Raw genomic sequence first — 16,728 nt, 5'->3', positions numbered from 1 at the left:
GATCTGAAATTAATCTCAAATAAATCAATCACAAACTAGTAGATATGTCAGATTGTCCAGGCAAGAATTCTAAATCTATTTTCATTACATATATGTTTGACACTTTTTTTTTGGCTGAGTTTTGTATGTTAGTACTTGTTTGTTCGTTGTGGTTGATTTGATCCGTTTACAGGGAAGACTTCGTGGCCGGAGTTGGTGGGGGTCAATGGCGAAGCTGCATGGACGATGATTGAGGACGAGAATCCGGAAGTGGAAGGGAATATTGTAAGAGAAGGAATTGATCAGGTTACTGCAGATTTCCGTTGCGATCGCGTTTGGATTTGGGTCAACACTAATGGATTTGTCAGTCGTGTTCCCACTGTTGGTTAAATTAAAATTTCTTACTGTATGTTATTTGGTTACTATGAAATTTATCCTGTTTATCTTAAAGTTATAATTCAATAAATTGTTGGATATGATGTGAAGAGTATTACTCTTGATATGTTATGAAATGCCCAATGAATATTTTGTAATGTCTTATTTTGTTAAAATGCTTAGTGTTTGAGATGTTTTTTTGTGTAAATCAAATTATTTTTTAATATTTTTTTGGCTTCACGAGGGAAGAATTTATAATTCTCTGCTTCATTAACTAAAATAGGGTATTAATTATAAGTTCAATCTCAACACAAGCACTCAATTTCCAATCTCATGTAATTATTATAACTTGAATCAAGATTATATGAGTAGATTAATAGATTTTCTCCACGTATAGGCAATAGGATGAGCAATGAGCTTTTTCTTCTTAAATCGCCAACATCCAACATCGATAATTAGCAATTACGACTATATAAGTTTTGTATTCTTAATTTTTTGGAATAAAAATCTGAATCAAACTTTCAACTAGAATTTACTCGGAATTTCATTCAATGGTGATAGTACTTTTAATGCTACCTTCATCCATAAAAAGTATGTTGGTCGACAAAACAAATTTTAGTATAAAATTAATAAAATAGAAAAATAAAATTGAAGCATTTATTATTAATAGAAAATGCAACCCACCTTATAATATTGATATGGTTGCAAAAAAAGGTTAACTGCGTGTGGATTCAGTTAAATCAATAATCTGTATATTTGATTGGGTAACTAGATGTTAATTAATGATACTCTCTCCGTCCTGCTTTAGCAGTCTCATTGACTTTTCTGCCCTCTTTTTGTAAAAATAATAAAAAATAGTTAAAGTGGAGAAATGGTAAGGTAAGAGAGACAATATATTATTCTCCCTCTTAATTTATCATTTCTCCTCTTTAACTATTTTTTATCATTTTTACAAAAAGATGACAGAAAAGTCAATAGGACTGCTAAAGCGAGACATAGGGAATATAAAATTAGTAGTCACGTTTATTTATTTATATATTTTTTTAATTTGCATAAGAGGATAAAATTAAACGCGTGCATGTGGAGGAGCGAAGGCTACTTAATTAGAAGTGGGAGTGAAAGTTTGGATGATAGTATCTCCATTCTCCGCATAAATTCATTACAATCAAAATTGAAAATTATAATCCCCTAAACAATAAATAAAAATTGCAATGGTCCCATTTTTCAAATTTCAACTTAAACGTGCAATTCTCATTCTCTCTATAAATATGGTGTGAAGTGTGGAATCTACCATCATCAACCATTTCATCTACTTCACTCACAAAGAAATCAAGCATGCAGCAATACTAGAGTATTTCATATATAACTTTACATATGTTTGTATTTCATATATAATACTACTATGGAGTATTTCTATAAATAACTTGTCATGAAATTAATATTTGATTTTAATGTGAATATAGGTATAGGGAAGGAAGCATGGCCGGAGTTGGTGGGGAAGAAGGCGAAGAGGCAGCAGAGGTGATTGAGAGTGAGAATAAGTTCGTGAGGGCGTTAATTATACTAGAAGGGACTCCCACAACCAAGGAAATCAATTGTAGCCGTGTCAGGGTTTGGGTGGACGCTTTTGGTTACGTCGTTACTGCTCCCTATGTCGGTTTAATGTCTATATAAATTGAGATAAAATATTTAGGTAATTTTAATATGAATATTGTATGTATAGGGAAGAACTGCTGGCCATAGTTGTTGATGAAGAAGGGTGAAGACGCAGCGGTGGTGATAGAGAGTGAGAATAAGTTTGTGACGGCAATAGTTCTAAAAGATGGAAGTTCTACTAAAACCTCTCCTTAACTGCTTCAACATCGATAATATATAGACAACATTTTATGTGAAAAACCATTATTTATAGAGAGAAATGGAAGATAGAGATTAATCATTATAGTCTGCATTTTAGTCTGCATTATAGTCTGCATTTTATGTGTGGATAATAGACAACATCGATAATTATTTTTGGGTTTATTTTGGAACTTTTAATTTATTATTTAAAAAAAAAAAAAAAACTTTATACCTAGGGCTCGTTGAACTTCATTTCATTCACACCAATTGTGTTGACAAGTTTCTCTCTCTAAAATATACAAATTTCATTTCTAAATGGAGTACAATAGGAACTCCCCCAACACGAGCGGAGGAAACACACCCACGTTTCCCGCCGGAACGGAGGGAAACTTTTAATGCGGGGATGAATCCCCAAATGGGGGGGATGAATCCCCAAATGGCAGGGATGGCGGGGATTACTCCCCAAATGTTCTTAAATATGTACAATTGGATGAGTCAGATGGGTGGGATGATGCCCGGGGCAGCGGGGATGGGCGGTACGTCGCCAAATATGGCGGGGGTGGGTGGGATGATGCCGGGGGCAGCGGAGATGGGGAGTACGCCGCCAAATATGGCGGGGATGGGCGGTACGCCGCCAAATATGGCGGGGGTGGGTGGGTCGATGCAGCACAGGAGCCCTCAGACGCCTAGGGGATCTGTCTATCGCCCATATATAGATTTGTTGGCCGATGATTCCCCTAGTAGTGTTTCGGAGACTCAGTACGCTGGTATCGAGACTTTCTCCTTTGAGCAGTTGGGGCAGGAGTTAGGGCTATCGCCGATCCGTGAGACTCCCGATGAGGCGGAGCCTGCTGCAAGGGGCAGGGACAAAGGCAAGGGCAAGGCCAGGGGCGGTGGTAAGGGCAAGGGCAACTAGAAAGCCCCGAACACTTCCTCGCAAACGGGGGCAGAGGAGGAGGGTGAGAAGAGGTCGATCTAGACCGTGTGGGAAAACGCCGCGCTTGCGAAGGCCTGGGTCGGTGTATTCGAGGATCCCTATATCGGGGCGAATCAGTATATTGACTGATTGTGGAAGCGCATTAGTGAGGCTTACCTAACACACAAACCGGCTGGGGCGAGGCCTCGCACTTCCGAGCAATGCCGGAAACAATGGGATCGGTTGAGGCCTAAGCTCAGTCGTTTTGCCGCCTTCTACCAAAACAACCTGCGCATGGTGACCAGCGGCATGTCTGAGGAGGATGTGAAGAACCGGGCCTTGGCCCAGTATCCCGAAAAAGAATTGAAGTTCAATGAGTTTGACCAATGGGAGGCCTTTCTCGTGGTTAGAGATTCGCAAAAGTTTTGTGCGGGTGTCGACTCGGGCTGGAAGCGGACGAAGATCAACTCTTCGGTGAGTACAGTAGCAGTGTTGGTTCGCACGAGCTCTCCGAAGCCGGGGAATTGGCCCCGCTACCACGATCAGACTCCCGCCGTCGTCGTCGCCCGATGGAGCAAAAGGATGCGCAACGGATGGCGAGGGGAAGCGTCAGCCGCAGCGGGTCCTTCGAGGTAGAATCGGAGGCCCCTGAAGCCCCAGATGAGTACGCTCGTCTCGCCCGCGCGCAGCTAACGAAGACCCTGAGTCAGACCATGCATAGGTGGTATAGCACGCGCGATCCTGTGTACAAAAGGATGTGCAAGGATGTGGTCGACACATGTCGGCGCGAGTTAGGAATGCCACCTATTGATGATTATGGCGTCGAGGTTGGGGGCGGGGACGTCGGAGGCGGCAGCGGCACGGGCGACGGGGACGGGGACGAGGACGAGGACGAGGAGGAGTGAGAGCCGAGGGTTGTAATTTTTAACTTTTTTTTTTAAGTATTATGTAATTTTTTTTTTAATTATGTATTTTTTTAAATATTATATAATTTTTTTTAATGAAGTATTCGAATTTTCTCGTTTCCAATGGCTGAGTTTAGAGTTGATGGATTCTCACAACAATGAGCTCCCGACGTATTGGAGTGGATCACCTACTCCAAAACACCAATATCTGTTGATTGATTCTTTTCACTGTATCAGTTCCCAAAATAAAGAGTTACTAATGTACTAGTATCTTTAAGAAATTATTGTAGGGGCAGTTTTGAATATATCTACCAGCAAATCCAACAATACATTGTTAGGAGCATATCACTTTAGGTGTTTAATTATCTGTCTATGCAAAAACAGCAAATTCAACAACTCAGTTTTTGGAGTAGTATATCTTTTTTGGTCTTCAATTATTTTTCTATGCAAAAACTTACTATTAAATTGTTCTACTATAAAAGTGATGGATTTTTTTATCATAAGAATTAAGATTAACAATATTTATTATATTAAGTGAAGAAAAAATACAATAAAAATGAAAAATTAAAAATGAGTGGTTTTATGCCCAATAGAAATTGATGACGAAAAAAATATACTGGTGAGACGAAGATAGTAAGGGTAATAAATATACCACTTACTTTATTTTCTTATTTAAGTATATATTCTTGCTTTATCTATCGATTTTATTTTTTCTTCGCTTATCGTATTCGATTGTGACTCGTAATGCATAGTAATTTGCTTTATGAACATAGATCATCGGCTTAGGAGCCCTATTTTAAGATGGTTTCGAAAAAAGTAGAACAATAATCAGCCTAACAAACAAATCAATATTTAAAATTTTGAATTGATAATAGTTCGTTTTGATTCAAAATAAGCGATTTGTTTCAATTTCCTTTCACGTTTCAACGTTCAGTTTTCTAGTTTTTCTTAATCATGGATTAAAATCGGCGATTATAATATATAGCCAATGACAATTTCTAAATAAAGCCTTCTCAATACACAGATTTCATAAACAAAATACTCATCCACAAAACCTCACATTATTTGCCCCACAGTTTTATTGGTACATTACACATATAGATTTCATAAACAAATACTCATCCACAAAACCTCAGCCTCACAGTTTTATTGGTACATTACAAAAGCTACTAACAACAGAGAGAGAAGCAATAAAATAGTGAACCAAATTCAGTTGAGATACTTAACAAACCAATCCAGCAGGTCTTTGTGAGCCTCCTCAGCACTCTTCACGGCCCCTTCGTCGTCGTCTTTGTACCTCACGGACCACCCGTGTGAACACCCCGCGAATATCTTCACAAAGCTATCCACCTGCACAATCAAGATCACCACCCAATATTGGATACAGAGGGACTAACATGTGCTATTCATAATATATGAACATAGATTATCTGATTATCATTAGCTCCTTCCATTTTATGCAGCAACCTCAATGTTTGAGAAGGTTTTATTTATGTCTTAAGGAATTCCAACAAGAGTAAATACACAAACGCAAACGAACTGCAAAAAGAGTCGAGCTTTTTACATCAGGCTTAGCGTTTAAGGCAGCTTCGAATTGTTTGGCAACCTCTGGTGGACACATATTGTCAATCTCACATGCAAGTAAAGATAATGGGACCTTCACTCCTGAGAAAACGTAGAATCATTGTCGGTTAACAGGATTGCTCATGTTTTTTTCTTCATCCGTTACACAAGAAAATTTACCCTGAATATCTTCTAATGAGACGAAGGAAGGATGTATGATCACCGCGGCTTGGATGTAAGGATGCTTCGACAGCTCCACAACGACCTTGGCTGAAACAAAATCCCGGGTCATAAATTCATGAAAGTGAGCAAAATATGAATGAGATGTAAAAAAACAATAAGTAACCTCCCCAGCAGAAGCCAACAGCTCCAATCTTGGTTATCCCTTTGCTTTTCAGAGCTTCAATAACTGGTTTTGCATTTTGAAATCCCTGATCCTATAAGAGTTTTTATGTAATTAAATTTCAATCCTACAAAAATCGAAGGCTAATTGATCGTAAAAAGGCAAACTGACTGGTCCATGATCTTTAAGCCATTCAGTGATCGGCTTCTGATCTGGTACATAGGGATCTCCGTGGAAGAAATCTGGCACCACGGCATGAAATCCAGCAGCCCCGACTTTGTCTGCAATCTTCCTATACCATTGAAATGCCACATTATGAGATAAGAAGCCAATAACCATGTTACAAGAAAAGAAGCATGAGTTAGTGAAAGAATAAAAATTGTCATAATACAAAATCTAGAAAAGTAATTAGTGGTTCATGAGATTACCTCAAATTTGGAGCTTCATATCCTGCACATAACAGCCAAATGAGTAAGCTAATTAAAACATCAATGCTAAGTTTCCTAATACAAAAAAAAATTGTTAATATTCACAGTAGGTAACATCAATTTAAGTAAACACATGAAATCCCTCTCAATATTTAACAGAATAACACTAACTATTCAAGAACCTAATCAATATTCAACTCACTATAATTCACCAAAACCAAAAAATGAGCCCTAAAAGAAGCAAATATCAACAAAAAACTCACCTCCAATCCTAAATCAACACATACCCAAACAAAATATCATAAAGAACATCATGTTTGGTAGCAATAAAACACAAGAGTGCATAATGGAATAGCAAAAAAAGCCCGTTGACTCAACACAAACATGATTGGAAAAGAAAAAAGATAGAAACTTTACAAAATCCCAAATCAAGAAAAGCAGTGGTATATTGTTATTATTATTATTACCAAAAACATCAGAGATCAAAATAACAGCAGCGTTGGAATTAGCAGGGCCAGAAATGTAAGAGCTAAGGCCTCCAAATTCTTCAATTTTCCCATTTCCACTGCCTGAGTTTAGAGTTGGTGGATTCTCACAACATTGAGCACCAGACATATTGGATTTCTTGATTATTTTCACTCGATTGGTTCACAAAATAAGATTATAAAGATTCTATCTTTAAGAAATTATTTGTAGGGGCAGACGTGGAATATATATCTACCATCAAATCCAACAACTCGATCATAGGGGTATCTTTTTTAGTCTATAATTTCTATGCAAAAAACAGCAAATCCAACAACACAGTTTTTTGAATATATCTTTTTTTGGTCTTTAATTATTTTTCTATGCAAAAACTTATTCAATTGTTCTACTATGAATTAAAAATAATACTTTATTATATTAAGTAAAAAATACAATAAAAAAGAAAATTGAAAATAAAATAAGCATAAAACTAAAGTATAGAGAGTAAATGGCCATTTTGACAATTTTATTCTTAGCTCCCCAAATTACAATACTTGTTATTGCAATACACATAGGTTTCATAAACAAAATACTCATCCACAAAACCTCACATTATTTGCCCCACAGTTTTATTGGTACATTACAGATAATAGATTTCATAAACAAACTCATCAACAAGACCTCAACCCCACAGATTTATTGGTACATTACAAAAGCTACTAACAATAGAGAGATAGAAGCACTAAAATGGTGAACCAAATTCACTTGAGATACTTAACAAACCAATCCAGCATGTCTTTCTCAGCCTCCTCAGCACTCTTCACGGCCCCTTCGTCTTCGTCACTGTACCTCACAGACCACCCGTGTGAACACCCCGCGAATATCTTCACAAAGCTATCCACCTGCACAATCAAGATCACCATCATTGGATACATAGTGAGTAATTTGTGATATTTAATAGAATATGAACATGTACACAATCATTAGCCCCTTTCATTTTATGCAGCAACCATAATGTTTGAGAAGGCTTTATTTATGTCTTAAGGAATTGCAAGAAACAGATGAGAATAGTAGAAAAGCAAATGCAAATGAACGAGCAGAAGGAGTCGAGCTTTCTACATCAGGATTAGCGTTTAAGGCAGCTTCGAATTGCTTGACAAGCTCCGGTGGACACATATTGTCAAGCTCAGCTGCAAGTAAAGATAACGGGACCTTCACCCCTGAGAAAACGCAGAATTATTGTCGGTTAACAGGACTGCTCGTGCTGTTTTCCTCATCCGTTACACTCCTCACTTCCATATTTTAAGTATGATACAAGATAATTTACCCTGAAAATCATCTACTTCGACGAAGGAAGGATGTATGAGCACCGCGGCTTGGATGTAAGGACGCTTCGACAGCTCCACAACCACCTTGGCTGAAGTCATAAATTCATGAAAATATGAATAAGATGTAAAAAAATACTATTAGCTAACCTCCCCAGCAGAAGCCAGCAGCTCCAATCTTGGTGATCCCTTTGCTTTTCAGAGCTTCAATAACTGGTTTTGCATCTTCAAATCCCTGATCCTATAAAAGTGTTATTTATGTGATTAAATTTCAATCCTACAAAATCAAAAGTAGATTGAAATTATAAGGCTAACTGACTGGTCCATGGTCTTTCATCCATTCAGTAAATGGCTTCTGATCAGCTACGAAGGGTTCTCCGCGGAAGAAATCTGGCACCACGACACGAAATCCAGCAGCCCCGACTTCGTCTGCAATCTTCCTATACCATTGAGATAAGAAGCCAATAAGCATGAGTTAGTTACAAGTTGGAAATTTGGCATAATGCAAAATCTACAAAAGTAATTACTGATTACCTCAAATGTGGAGCTTCATATCCTGCACATAACAACCAAATGAGCAAGCTGAATAAAACATCAATGCTAAGTTTCCTATACAAAAAAATTGTTAATAAAGGACTAATTAAAAATACAAAGCCACCACCTCATAAAGGACATCTTGTTTGGTTGCAAGAAAACACAAAAGTGCATAGTGGAATGGCAAAAAAAAGCTAGTTGACTCAACACAAACATGATTGGAAAAGAAAAAAAGATAGAAACTATACAAAATCACAAATCAAGAAAAGCAGAGGTATATTATTATTATTATAATTATTACCAAAAACATCAGAGATCAAAATGAGAGCAGCATTGGAATTAGCAGGGCCAGAAATGTAAGAGCTAAGGCCTCCAAATTCTTCAACTTTCCCATTTCCACTGCCCGAGTTTAGAGTTGGTGGATTCTCACAACACTGAGCTCCAGACATATTGGACTTCTTGATTCTTTTCACAGTGTCGGTTCCCAAAATAATACTATTATTTAAGAGTTACTCTTGTTTCCCGAATAAATTGAAAAAATTAGAAAGTGGTGTTGAAAAGTAGTAGTAGTACTAATATAGAAGAATAAAATAGAAAAAAATAAGATATAGCAGATGATTAAATAAAGTAAAAATAATTGGGAGTTTAGTTTTTTTGTCAAAAAAGAAATGACTTAAATTATCAATAAATTTAGTTGGAACGCAGGGAATACTATAATTAAATATGATCGTTTTAAAATTGTACTCCCTCCATCCCCTTAAAAATAGATTATATTTGAAATTTTGGAATGTCCTATAAAAATAATCCAATTCTATTTGAATTTTTTTTTTCTTTCTAATTAGATGGATCTCACTAACAATATATTAATCACTTTTTCATTTTATCTTTTTATTTTATTTTATTTTATTAATTATACATTAAAATTTGTGTTATTTCAAGTACTCCTTCCGTTCTCCATAATTCGTCACCATTTGACCCGCCACGAGTTTTAAGAAATGTAATAGAAAGTGGGTTGAAAAAGTTAGTGGCATATGGATCCTACTTTTATATACGGAGTATTAGTTTTATAATAAAATATGAGTAAAAATGAGTTAGTGGAATGTGGGATCTACTACTAAAATTAGTAAAAGTGAAAGGTGACAAATTTTTTAGAACGAACGAAAATAAAAATAAGTGACAAATTTTCAGAGAGGAAAGGATGAAGGGAGTATTATTTAATTTTTAGGAACAGAGGGAGGATAGGGAGACGTGGACTATATATATACCAGCACCTCCAACAACTAAGTTTTAGGAGTACTAGTATATCTTTTTCGGTCAGCAATTACTCCCTCTATACCACATTTGGAGTCACTTATTGTTATGGTTTGGATTTTAAGAAAGAGTTGAAGTGTGTAATATATGAAGTGAGATGGTGGAGTGTGTAATAAATGAAGTTAGATGGTGGAGTTGGTTGAAGGTGGGTCCCTTTTGACTTTTGATTTTTGTTTTGATTTATTTTAATGTATATAATAGCATTTTTATGTAATTTTGTTGAAGAATGGGGTAAAATTGTATGACCAAATATAAAAAATTCTAAAAGTGACTTTTAAACTGGAATTGACTTTTATGGCAAAAAGTGACTTTCAACGTTTGGTTTTCCAGTTTTTCTTAATCCTGGATTAAAATGGGCAATTGATAGCCAGTTACAATTTTAAAGTTCTTGAATCTGAATCATATTTATATATTATGTATGGCGGTTACAGTTTCAACCTATGTAAATTAGTTTCCAAAACTGAAACTACTGATCTATTTAAATCGAACCTATAATTCTAATTTAATCATGCATCTCTATTTACAAATAAATTATTTTATTATTTGTAGTGTCAATAAAAAATATTCATAGAAGAAAGTAACACACATTTTTAAAAAATATTATAAGTGAGTAAATATATTGTAAGAATATTCTAAATAATGAAAATAGATTCACATATTAGTTGGTAATAAGGGGTGGTATCAATTAGTACTACTAGTAGATAATATCCATGGATAAAAAAATTTAAATTTTATGACGTCCGAAAAACAAAATTATGTATATGTTTGGGTTTGTTTTGATTAAAATTTTTGTAAGTAACTAGCCTTAATGTATAAGGTAACGGTGCCTCTTAATTTATAGGTTTAATTTAATGTGGTTGATTTACTTTTTCCGTTTTGAATACTTACTTTATTCTTGAGTTTCAAGATGAACCAAGTAATTTATAGGTTTAAAACTCATTAAAAGAGAGGGCCCTAAGTTTTTGTATAGTCTCTTAAACTATATTGGATACTTAAAATAATCAAAAGGGTGAACCTCTTATTTTTAATGAACATGAACCTTTTATTTATTTATTTTTTATTACAACTCTATTTAAATAAAACAATCTATTTACTTAAAATTGACCAGAATTTAATATTTTCAAAATTGTAGCTATACGTTTTACCTTATGCACCATTGCCACTTTGATATTCCAAAACAAGGGATTGACTAAAATAAAATCACATCTTATAACAAAAATTATGAATAATTTTCAGCACTTTGATCATAAAAATCTATCACTTTGTTGAATAAATATAAAGTTATTATAAAGAAGGTTTTTAGCATAACCTTTCCACAAGAACATAAACCATAACACACAGATTTTGAGAAAACAATAAAAATCACTCAACAAGAAACCAACTAACATCAAAACACACATGGTTGAACTTTAACCAACATCTTTACTTGATGTGTTTGGTAAACCAGTTCATCACATCCACATGAGATTCTTCAGCACTCTTCACACCAAATTCGTCGTCGTCCTCGTACCGCACGCTCCATCCGTGCGCGACACCAGGAAATATCTTCACATAGCTATCAACCTACACAACATTAATTCACATCCTTAGCATCAAACAAGGCTAAAATAACTGTCTGAAATGAATAACAATTCTTGCCTCAGATTTCTCTGCTAAAACCTCTCCTAACTGCTTCAACAGCTCAGGTGGTGCATAGTTGTCAATCTCTGCTCCCAAGATTGCAATTGGACATTTCACCTCTAAATTTTCAATCAAACACAAATGTCAATGATCAATCAATCTTGAATATATGTAAATCAAATTATTGCACCATTAATTTGGTCTTGTGTAATAGGGCCAGGATGCAATAAAACTGCAGCATCTATGCAATCATATTTTGCTAGTCTCACCACAGCCATTCCTACAACACAAGCACCAACCATGTTAGTTGAGGAATACAACGAAAAGGTCCGAGGCAATGGGCTGATCAAGAGAGTGTTGCTACCTCCCCAACAGAAACCGGCAGCGCCTACTTTAACCACACCTCTGCTTCTCAAAGCTTCAACCACATTCTTGGCATCATCACACCCTTTGTCCTAAAATGTGGAGATAGCGCGATTATTAGCAAACGGACTATAGGGTCGTCTTTCCACTTCACAACTGGCCTAACTAGATGTGAAGTGATGGAGAAAAGGAAGGAAGGCAAGATTACGAACAGGGGTGTGAGCAGTCGACCAGGCTTCTCGTGGCTTCTCGAAGCTGAATGGATCGCCGTGGAAGAGGTCAGGAACCACAACTAAGAAACCTAGAGCTGCAATTTTGTCAGCTAGGCTCCTACATTTTAGAAGAGGTGGAGTTTAGTTTGGAAAGATCCAATAGTACTAATGTAATCACAAAATTATTTAATTTAGTCCATCTAAATATGTGATGAATTAGCCAAATTACTTTATCTATTTAAGTAATCACCCTAAATAAACACCTCCAATGTCCTATGGTGTCTAATATTGTGAAATCAAGAAATCAAGAAAAATTGAACTATGATTATGATAGAAAAAGACATTACAGACCAAGTCAACTGATTCAATCAAGAAATATGAAAATAAAATCAAGACATAATAACTTAACAATCAAGAAATTTTAGAATTATAAGTTATTACCTCAACTTTGGAGCTTCATATCCTACACCAAAAAAAAAAAGTCAACTGTTGATCCATGAAGAAATTAGGTGAAAATGATGTTGTTTATTACCAAAGGCATCAGCAGCTAGAAGAATAGCAAGCTTGGAGTTTTGATCTCCTGTGACATAAGTTTGAAGGCCTCCAATTTCTTGAATATTTCCTGCTCCACATGTTGAACTCAGACTTGGGGGATTTTCTGTGCAGTGAGGCCCCAACATTTTTGCTTTCCTCTTTTCTCTTTGCTATAGTTTTAGTATAGTGCAAGATTGTTCATTAGGGGATTTCATAATTTTATAGTATGCTTAAGAATATTCCATTAATATTTAAAACAAGCTCATGGATGTCAAGGTTTGCATAAAATATTTGAGATTTGACCATGACCCAACTAACTTATTTTGACCAGTTTTGGGTTCGGCCCGGCCCGGCCTGGCCCGATTGTTCTAAAGCTAAGCGCATCAGCGACGTCGTGCCCATCGGCGCATGAATGAACACGAGTTGCGTCATCTAATTAGTAGACGACACAAGCTTTTTTAAATATATAAAACCGTACTTCCTCCGACCCTTAGAAATAAAAAAATTCTAAATTCTTTACTTTTAAAAGTAGAGCACACAATCCACAATACTACTTTCATTACATTTTCTCCTCTTCTCTTTTATTTTATTAATTTTTTTTTTCTGTCTTACTATTCTAATTATTCTTTCTCATTTTAACAATTGTACATTTTTGCTATAGTGCAAGATTATTAATTAGAGGATTTCATAATTTTATAGTATGCTAAAGAATGTTCCATTATAATTTAAAACAAGCTCATGTATGTCATGGCTTGCATAAGCTGGACTAAAATATTTGAGATTTGACCATGATCCAACTAACTCATTTTGACCGGTTTTGGGTTCGGCCCGGCCTGGCCCGATTGTTCTAAAGTGAAGTGCATCAACAACTAAATATTTGAAACTTTCTATATTTTCTATATTTTAAAGTGGCTCCACAGACCACAATCCACCAACACTACTTCTATGATTTTTTTTTCTTCATCTATTTTACTTTACCCATTTTTTCTTCTCTTACTTTACTAATTATTCTCTTTTATTTTAACAATTGTATATTAAAACTCGTGTCGTTTCAAATGTATCTATTTTTCAAGAACGGAGACAGTATTCTTTTAAAGAGAATTTTAAATTATTTAAAAGCCAATGATTTTAAAACAGATTTTTTTCAATTTCTTAAATTTCAAATTTTCAATTTTAAATGCCTCACTTCCCATTCATTTCATTAATATCAAAATTATATTTTCCTTCTATTTTCGTTTCAATTTCTCTCCACTGTTTATTTTTTGGTTGTTCATATTGTTGAAGAAATTTGAGCACGCTTCAGCCTTCGGTCCACTCAGTGATTAAATTTATTTTAATTTATATAGTATGTTTTATATAAATTATATAATGTTTATATTTATCTCAATTACGTAGTTTTTTCAAAGTAAAATTTTTAAAATGAAATTTTTGTATATATATATTACTCCCAATATAAGAATAAAAATAATCCCTTCGTTACTCCAAAGGATTGAATTTTTGAGATCCCCAGGCCCAAACAATCATATTATAAGCTCGATCATACATTCTCTATTTGGTTTATTGGGCTTGGGCCATAATTTTGAAGTCTTTGAGCCCAATTCATTTCTATTCTCTTGTTTGGTTATATAAATATGCTACTTTTGTCTCTCTTTTTTTAATTTATAGCTGAAATGGTACAAAATCGACTAGACCAGACTCTTTTGTTTGCTCCACTTATAAAGAGTAATTTTTTTGAGAGAAAAAAAAAATCATAAATTAAGCTTTCGGCCCGTACCCAACTCTTAACCAACTCACACTAAACCCGCAAACCTTAGTAGTACTCCTACTTAATCATAATTCACTACCAATTTAAAATTAAAAATGTTTAATCTTCGTTCCATAGTAATAAAGTCATTTTGTCATTTTGGTACGTTCTATAGTGATAAAGTCATTTATCTTTTTAGTAAAAGTCAACACATTTTTCCACGCCTACTTTACTCAATCTTACTTTTTTCTCTCTTCGTCTCTCTACCTTTTTCATTTTTCATTTTTTTCTCCATTTACTTAACTCACCTAACATAATTTTTCTTAATTTCCGTGCAAAAAAGAAACGCCTTCATTACTATGGAATGGAAGAAGTATAAAAATATAAAGAAAATTAAAGTCTTATAATAAATGGCGAACCCAAGAAATATGAATAAGGGATCCATTTATTTATAATTTTCTTACACAATTATATATACTAGAAAATAATGTATCAAAAATACTACTACGAATGAGGGATCCATTTCTTTTAAGAATTTCTTCTTCCTAACTTATTTCTACAATCATTCTTTTTCCTTTTCTTTGCAATTTCAGCCCCTCGCAATCCTCCAACTTCCAACATTTCGATCTTTAGAAATTGATTTGATAAAGACCGAAAACAATTTTCAATAATTTTGTATAGGGATGGGAATACGGATATCGGGTATTGGGTTTACCCGTACCCAACCCGATACCCATCAGGTATTGGATATTCAATATCTAATTTTATGAGATTGGATTTTGAAATTTAAGATAAATCGGGTATTGGGTAACCCGAATGGTATTGGATATTACCTGAATATCCAATTTATTATTTAAATTTTTTTTTAAATTAGGTTTAGTCATTTTGGGCTTCAAGAGATGGACTAATTTATTTACTAATTACAACTTACTAGGTTAACTTTCTCTAAACTTATATAAATAAGTCAATCTCTCTTACTAGGTCACGGCTTCTCCAAACTCTCACCTCGTATTCATCATTTGGAATAATTATTTTGACTTTTGAATTATATTATCGGTTGCTTCTACAGTTTAATTAAATGCGTAACATTTATTATTTTATTTACATATTGCATAACCAATTCTCATAAATATAATAGTATACTTTAAAATAAAAGTGACCAATTTTTTTTAATTTTATACTACCAAATAAATGCAACATTAAACATATTAGTCAATTTTGATATTTTTATATTTATATTAATATAAAAAATTTGAATTTTTTTATTAGTTATTAACGCACTAAAGAGTCGGGTATTTGGGTACCCGATACGTCGGGTATGAATACCCAGGGTGGGTATTGGAGTACCCGAAAATATATCGGGTCGGGTTTTGGATAGACATTTACATGATTTTCGAGTTTGGGTGCCCGACTTTTTCGGGTTGGGTATCCACGGATACCCGTATTTCCACCCCTAATTTTATAATATAAAAATAATATTTGGTAGGTCTCCACTTGTCCAACCATGCTTATATTTCAGATCTTTTTGAATTACTATTTATTTATCCTACATTTATGAAATACTATAAATAAAATATTTTTTTGACGAAATTCGACAAAATAGTTAATCACATTTCTCGATATTAAGGACTAACAATAATTGTTGCTTGCTTTGGCAATATTGTTTAAGGTTAGTTTGCTCCCACTTAAAGTCACGTTTTTACATAAATCTAGTGCGAAATAAAAAAAATCCAGTTGATTACTGTTTGATGCAATTAATATAAGAAAGTAGTAACGCGATAGCAACATAGTCAAATCAGTTGAAACCTAAATAAACAAAGATAAAATGTCAATTACAAATTTAGGATTATCATGCAACCCCACAAAGTCCCACCAACTCAAATAGAGGGCAGGTTAGTTTGTGTACTTGCTTTGTATGTTTGTTCTAGTAGATGACCAAAACAAAGCACCCCACCTAATTTTACCTTGTGATTTTGATATATTTATAATTATAACTTTGATACGTTCATAGTGCTTGTTTAAGTAGTAGTTGGTGATAAGTAAAGACACATGCAACATCATGTAAAAATAACTCTGACTCAGAGTGTGATATAACGTTAACACAATGTTGCAGAGTCTTCTATACAACATGTAACAAGTTTTCTAAGCAAAGTTATGGGCATGAGCATCACGTATCGTTGGGCAACAAGCGCCCACTTAGATCAATGACGTCGTGAGTGCTACTCACTCTATTAGGAACTGGTTTCGATATCTACATTTTATTTTCCAAACAAGAAAG

General features: G+C 34.5%; 3 protein-coding genes across 3 annotated transcripts; all 3 read right to left on the bottom strand.

Moving 5' to 3' along the window:
* Positions 1-5,036: 5,036 nt before the first annotated feature.
* LOC125223527 (endo-1,3;1,4-beta-D-glucanase-like) lies at positions 5,037-7,010 on the bottom strand. Its single transcript, XM_048126712.1, has 7 exons — positions 6,813-7,010; positions 6,346-6,367; positions 6,089-6,209; positions 5,921-6,011; positions 5,755-5,844; positions 5,576-5,676; positions 5,037-5,361 (listed from the first exon to the last, which is right to left on the bottom strand). The coding sequence occupies exons 1-7, from the start codon at positions 6,958-6,960 to the stop codon at positions 5,221-5,223; spliced, it is 714 nt and encodes a 237-aa protein (XP_047982669.1). The 5' UTR covers positions 6,961-7,010; the 3' UTR covers positions 5,037-5,220.
* Positions 7,011-7,383: 373 nt separating this feature from the next.
* Positions 7,384-9,212, bottom strand: LOC125223528 (endo-1,3;1,4-beta-D-glucanase-like). The gene is made up of 7 exons (XM_048126713.1): positions 8,968-9,212; positions 8,667-8,688; positions 8,452-8,572; positions 8,283-8,373; positions 8,135-8,224; positions 7,927-8,027; positions 7,384-7,709 (listed from the first exon to the last, which is right to left on the bottom strand). The coding sequence occupies exons 1-7, from the start codon at positions 9,113-9,115 to the stop codon at positions 7,569-7,571; spliced, it is 714 nt and encodes a 237-aa protein (XP_047982670.1). The 5' UTR covers positions 9,116-9,212; the 3' UTR covers positions 7,384-7,568.
* A 1,989-nt stretch (positions 9,213-11,201) lies between these two features.
* Positions 11,202-12,905, bottom strand: LOC125224277 (endo-1,3;1,4-beta-D-glucanase-like). Its single transcript, XM_048127654.1, has 7 exons — positions 12,705-12,905; positions 12,614-12,635; positions 12,173-12,290; positions 11,962-12,052; positions 11,788-11,877; positions 11,616-11,716; positions 11,202-11,540 (listed from the first exon to the last, which is right to left on the bottom strand). The coding sequence occupies exons 1-7, from the start codon at positions 12,850-12,852 to the stop codon at positions 11,400-11,402; spliced, it is 711 nt and encodes a 236-aa protein (XP_047983611.1). The 5' UTR covers positions 12,853-12,905; the 3' UTR covers positions 11,202-11,399.
* Between the last annotated feature and the right edge of the window lie 3,823 nt (positions 12,906-16,728).

Source organism: Salvia hispanica, chromosome 4, assembly GCF_023119035.1.
Source record: "Salvia hispanica cultivar TCC Black 2014 chromosome 4, UniMelb_Shisp_WGS_1.0, whole genome shotgun sequence".
Classification (NCBI taxonomy): Eukaryota; Viridiplantae; Streptophyta; class Magnoliopsida; order Lamiales; family Lamiaceae; genus Salvia; species Salvia hispanica.
This window is presented reverse-complemented; position numbering and strand designations above follow the sequence as displayed.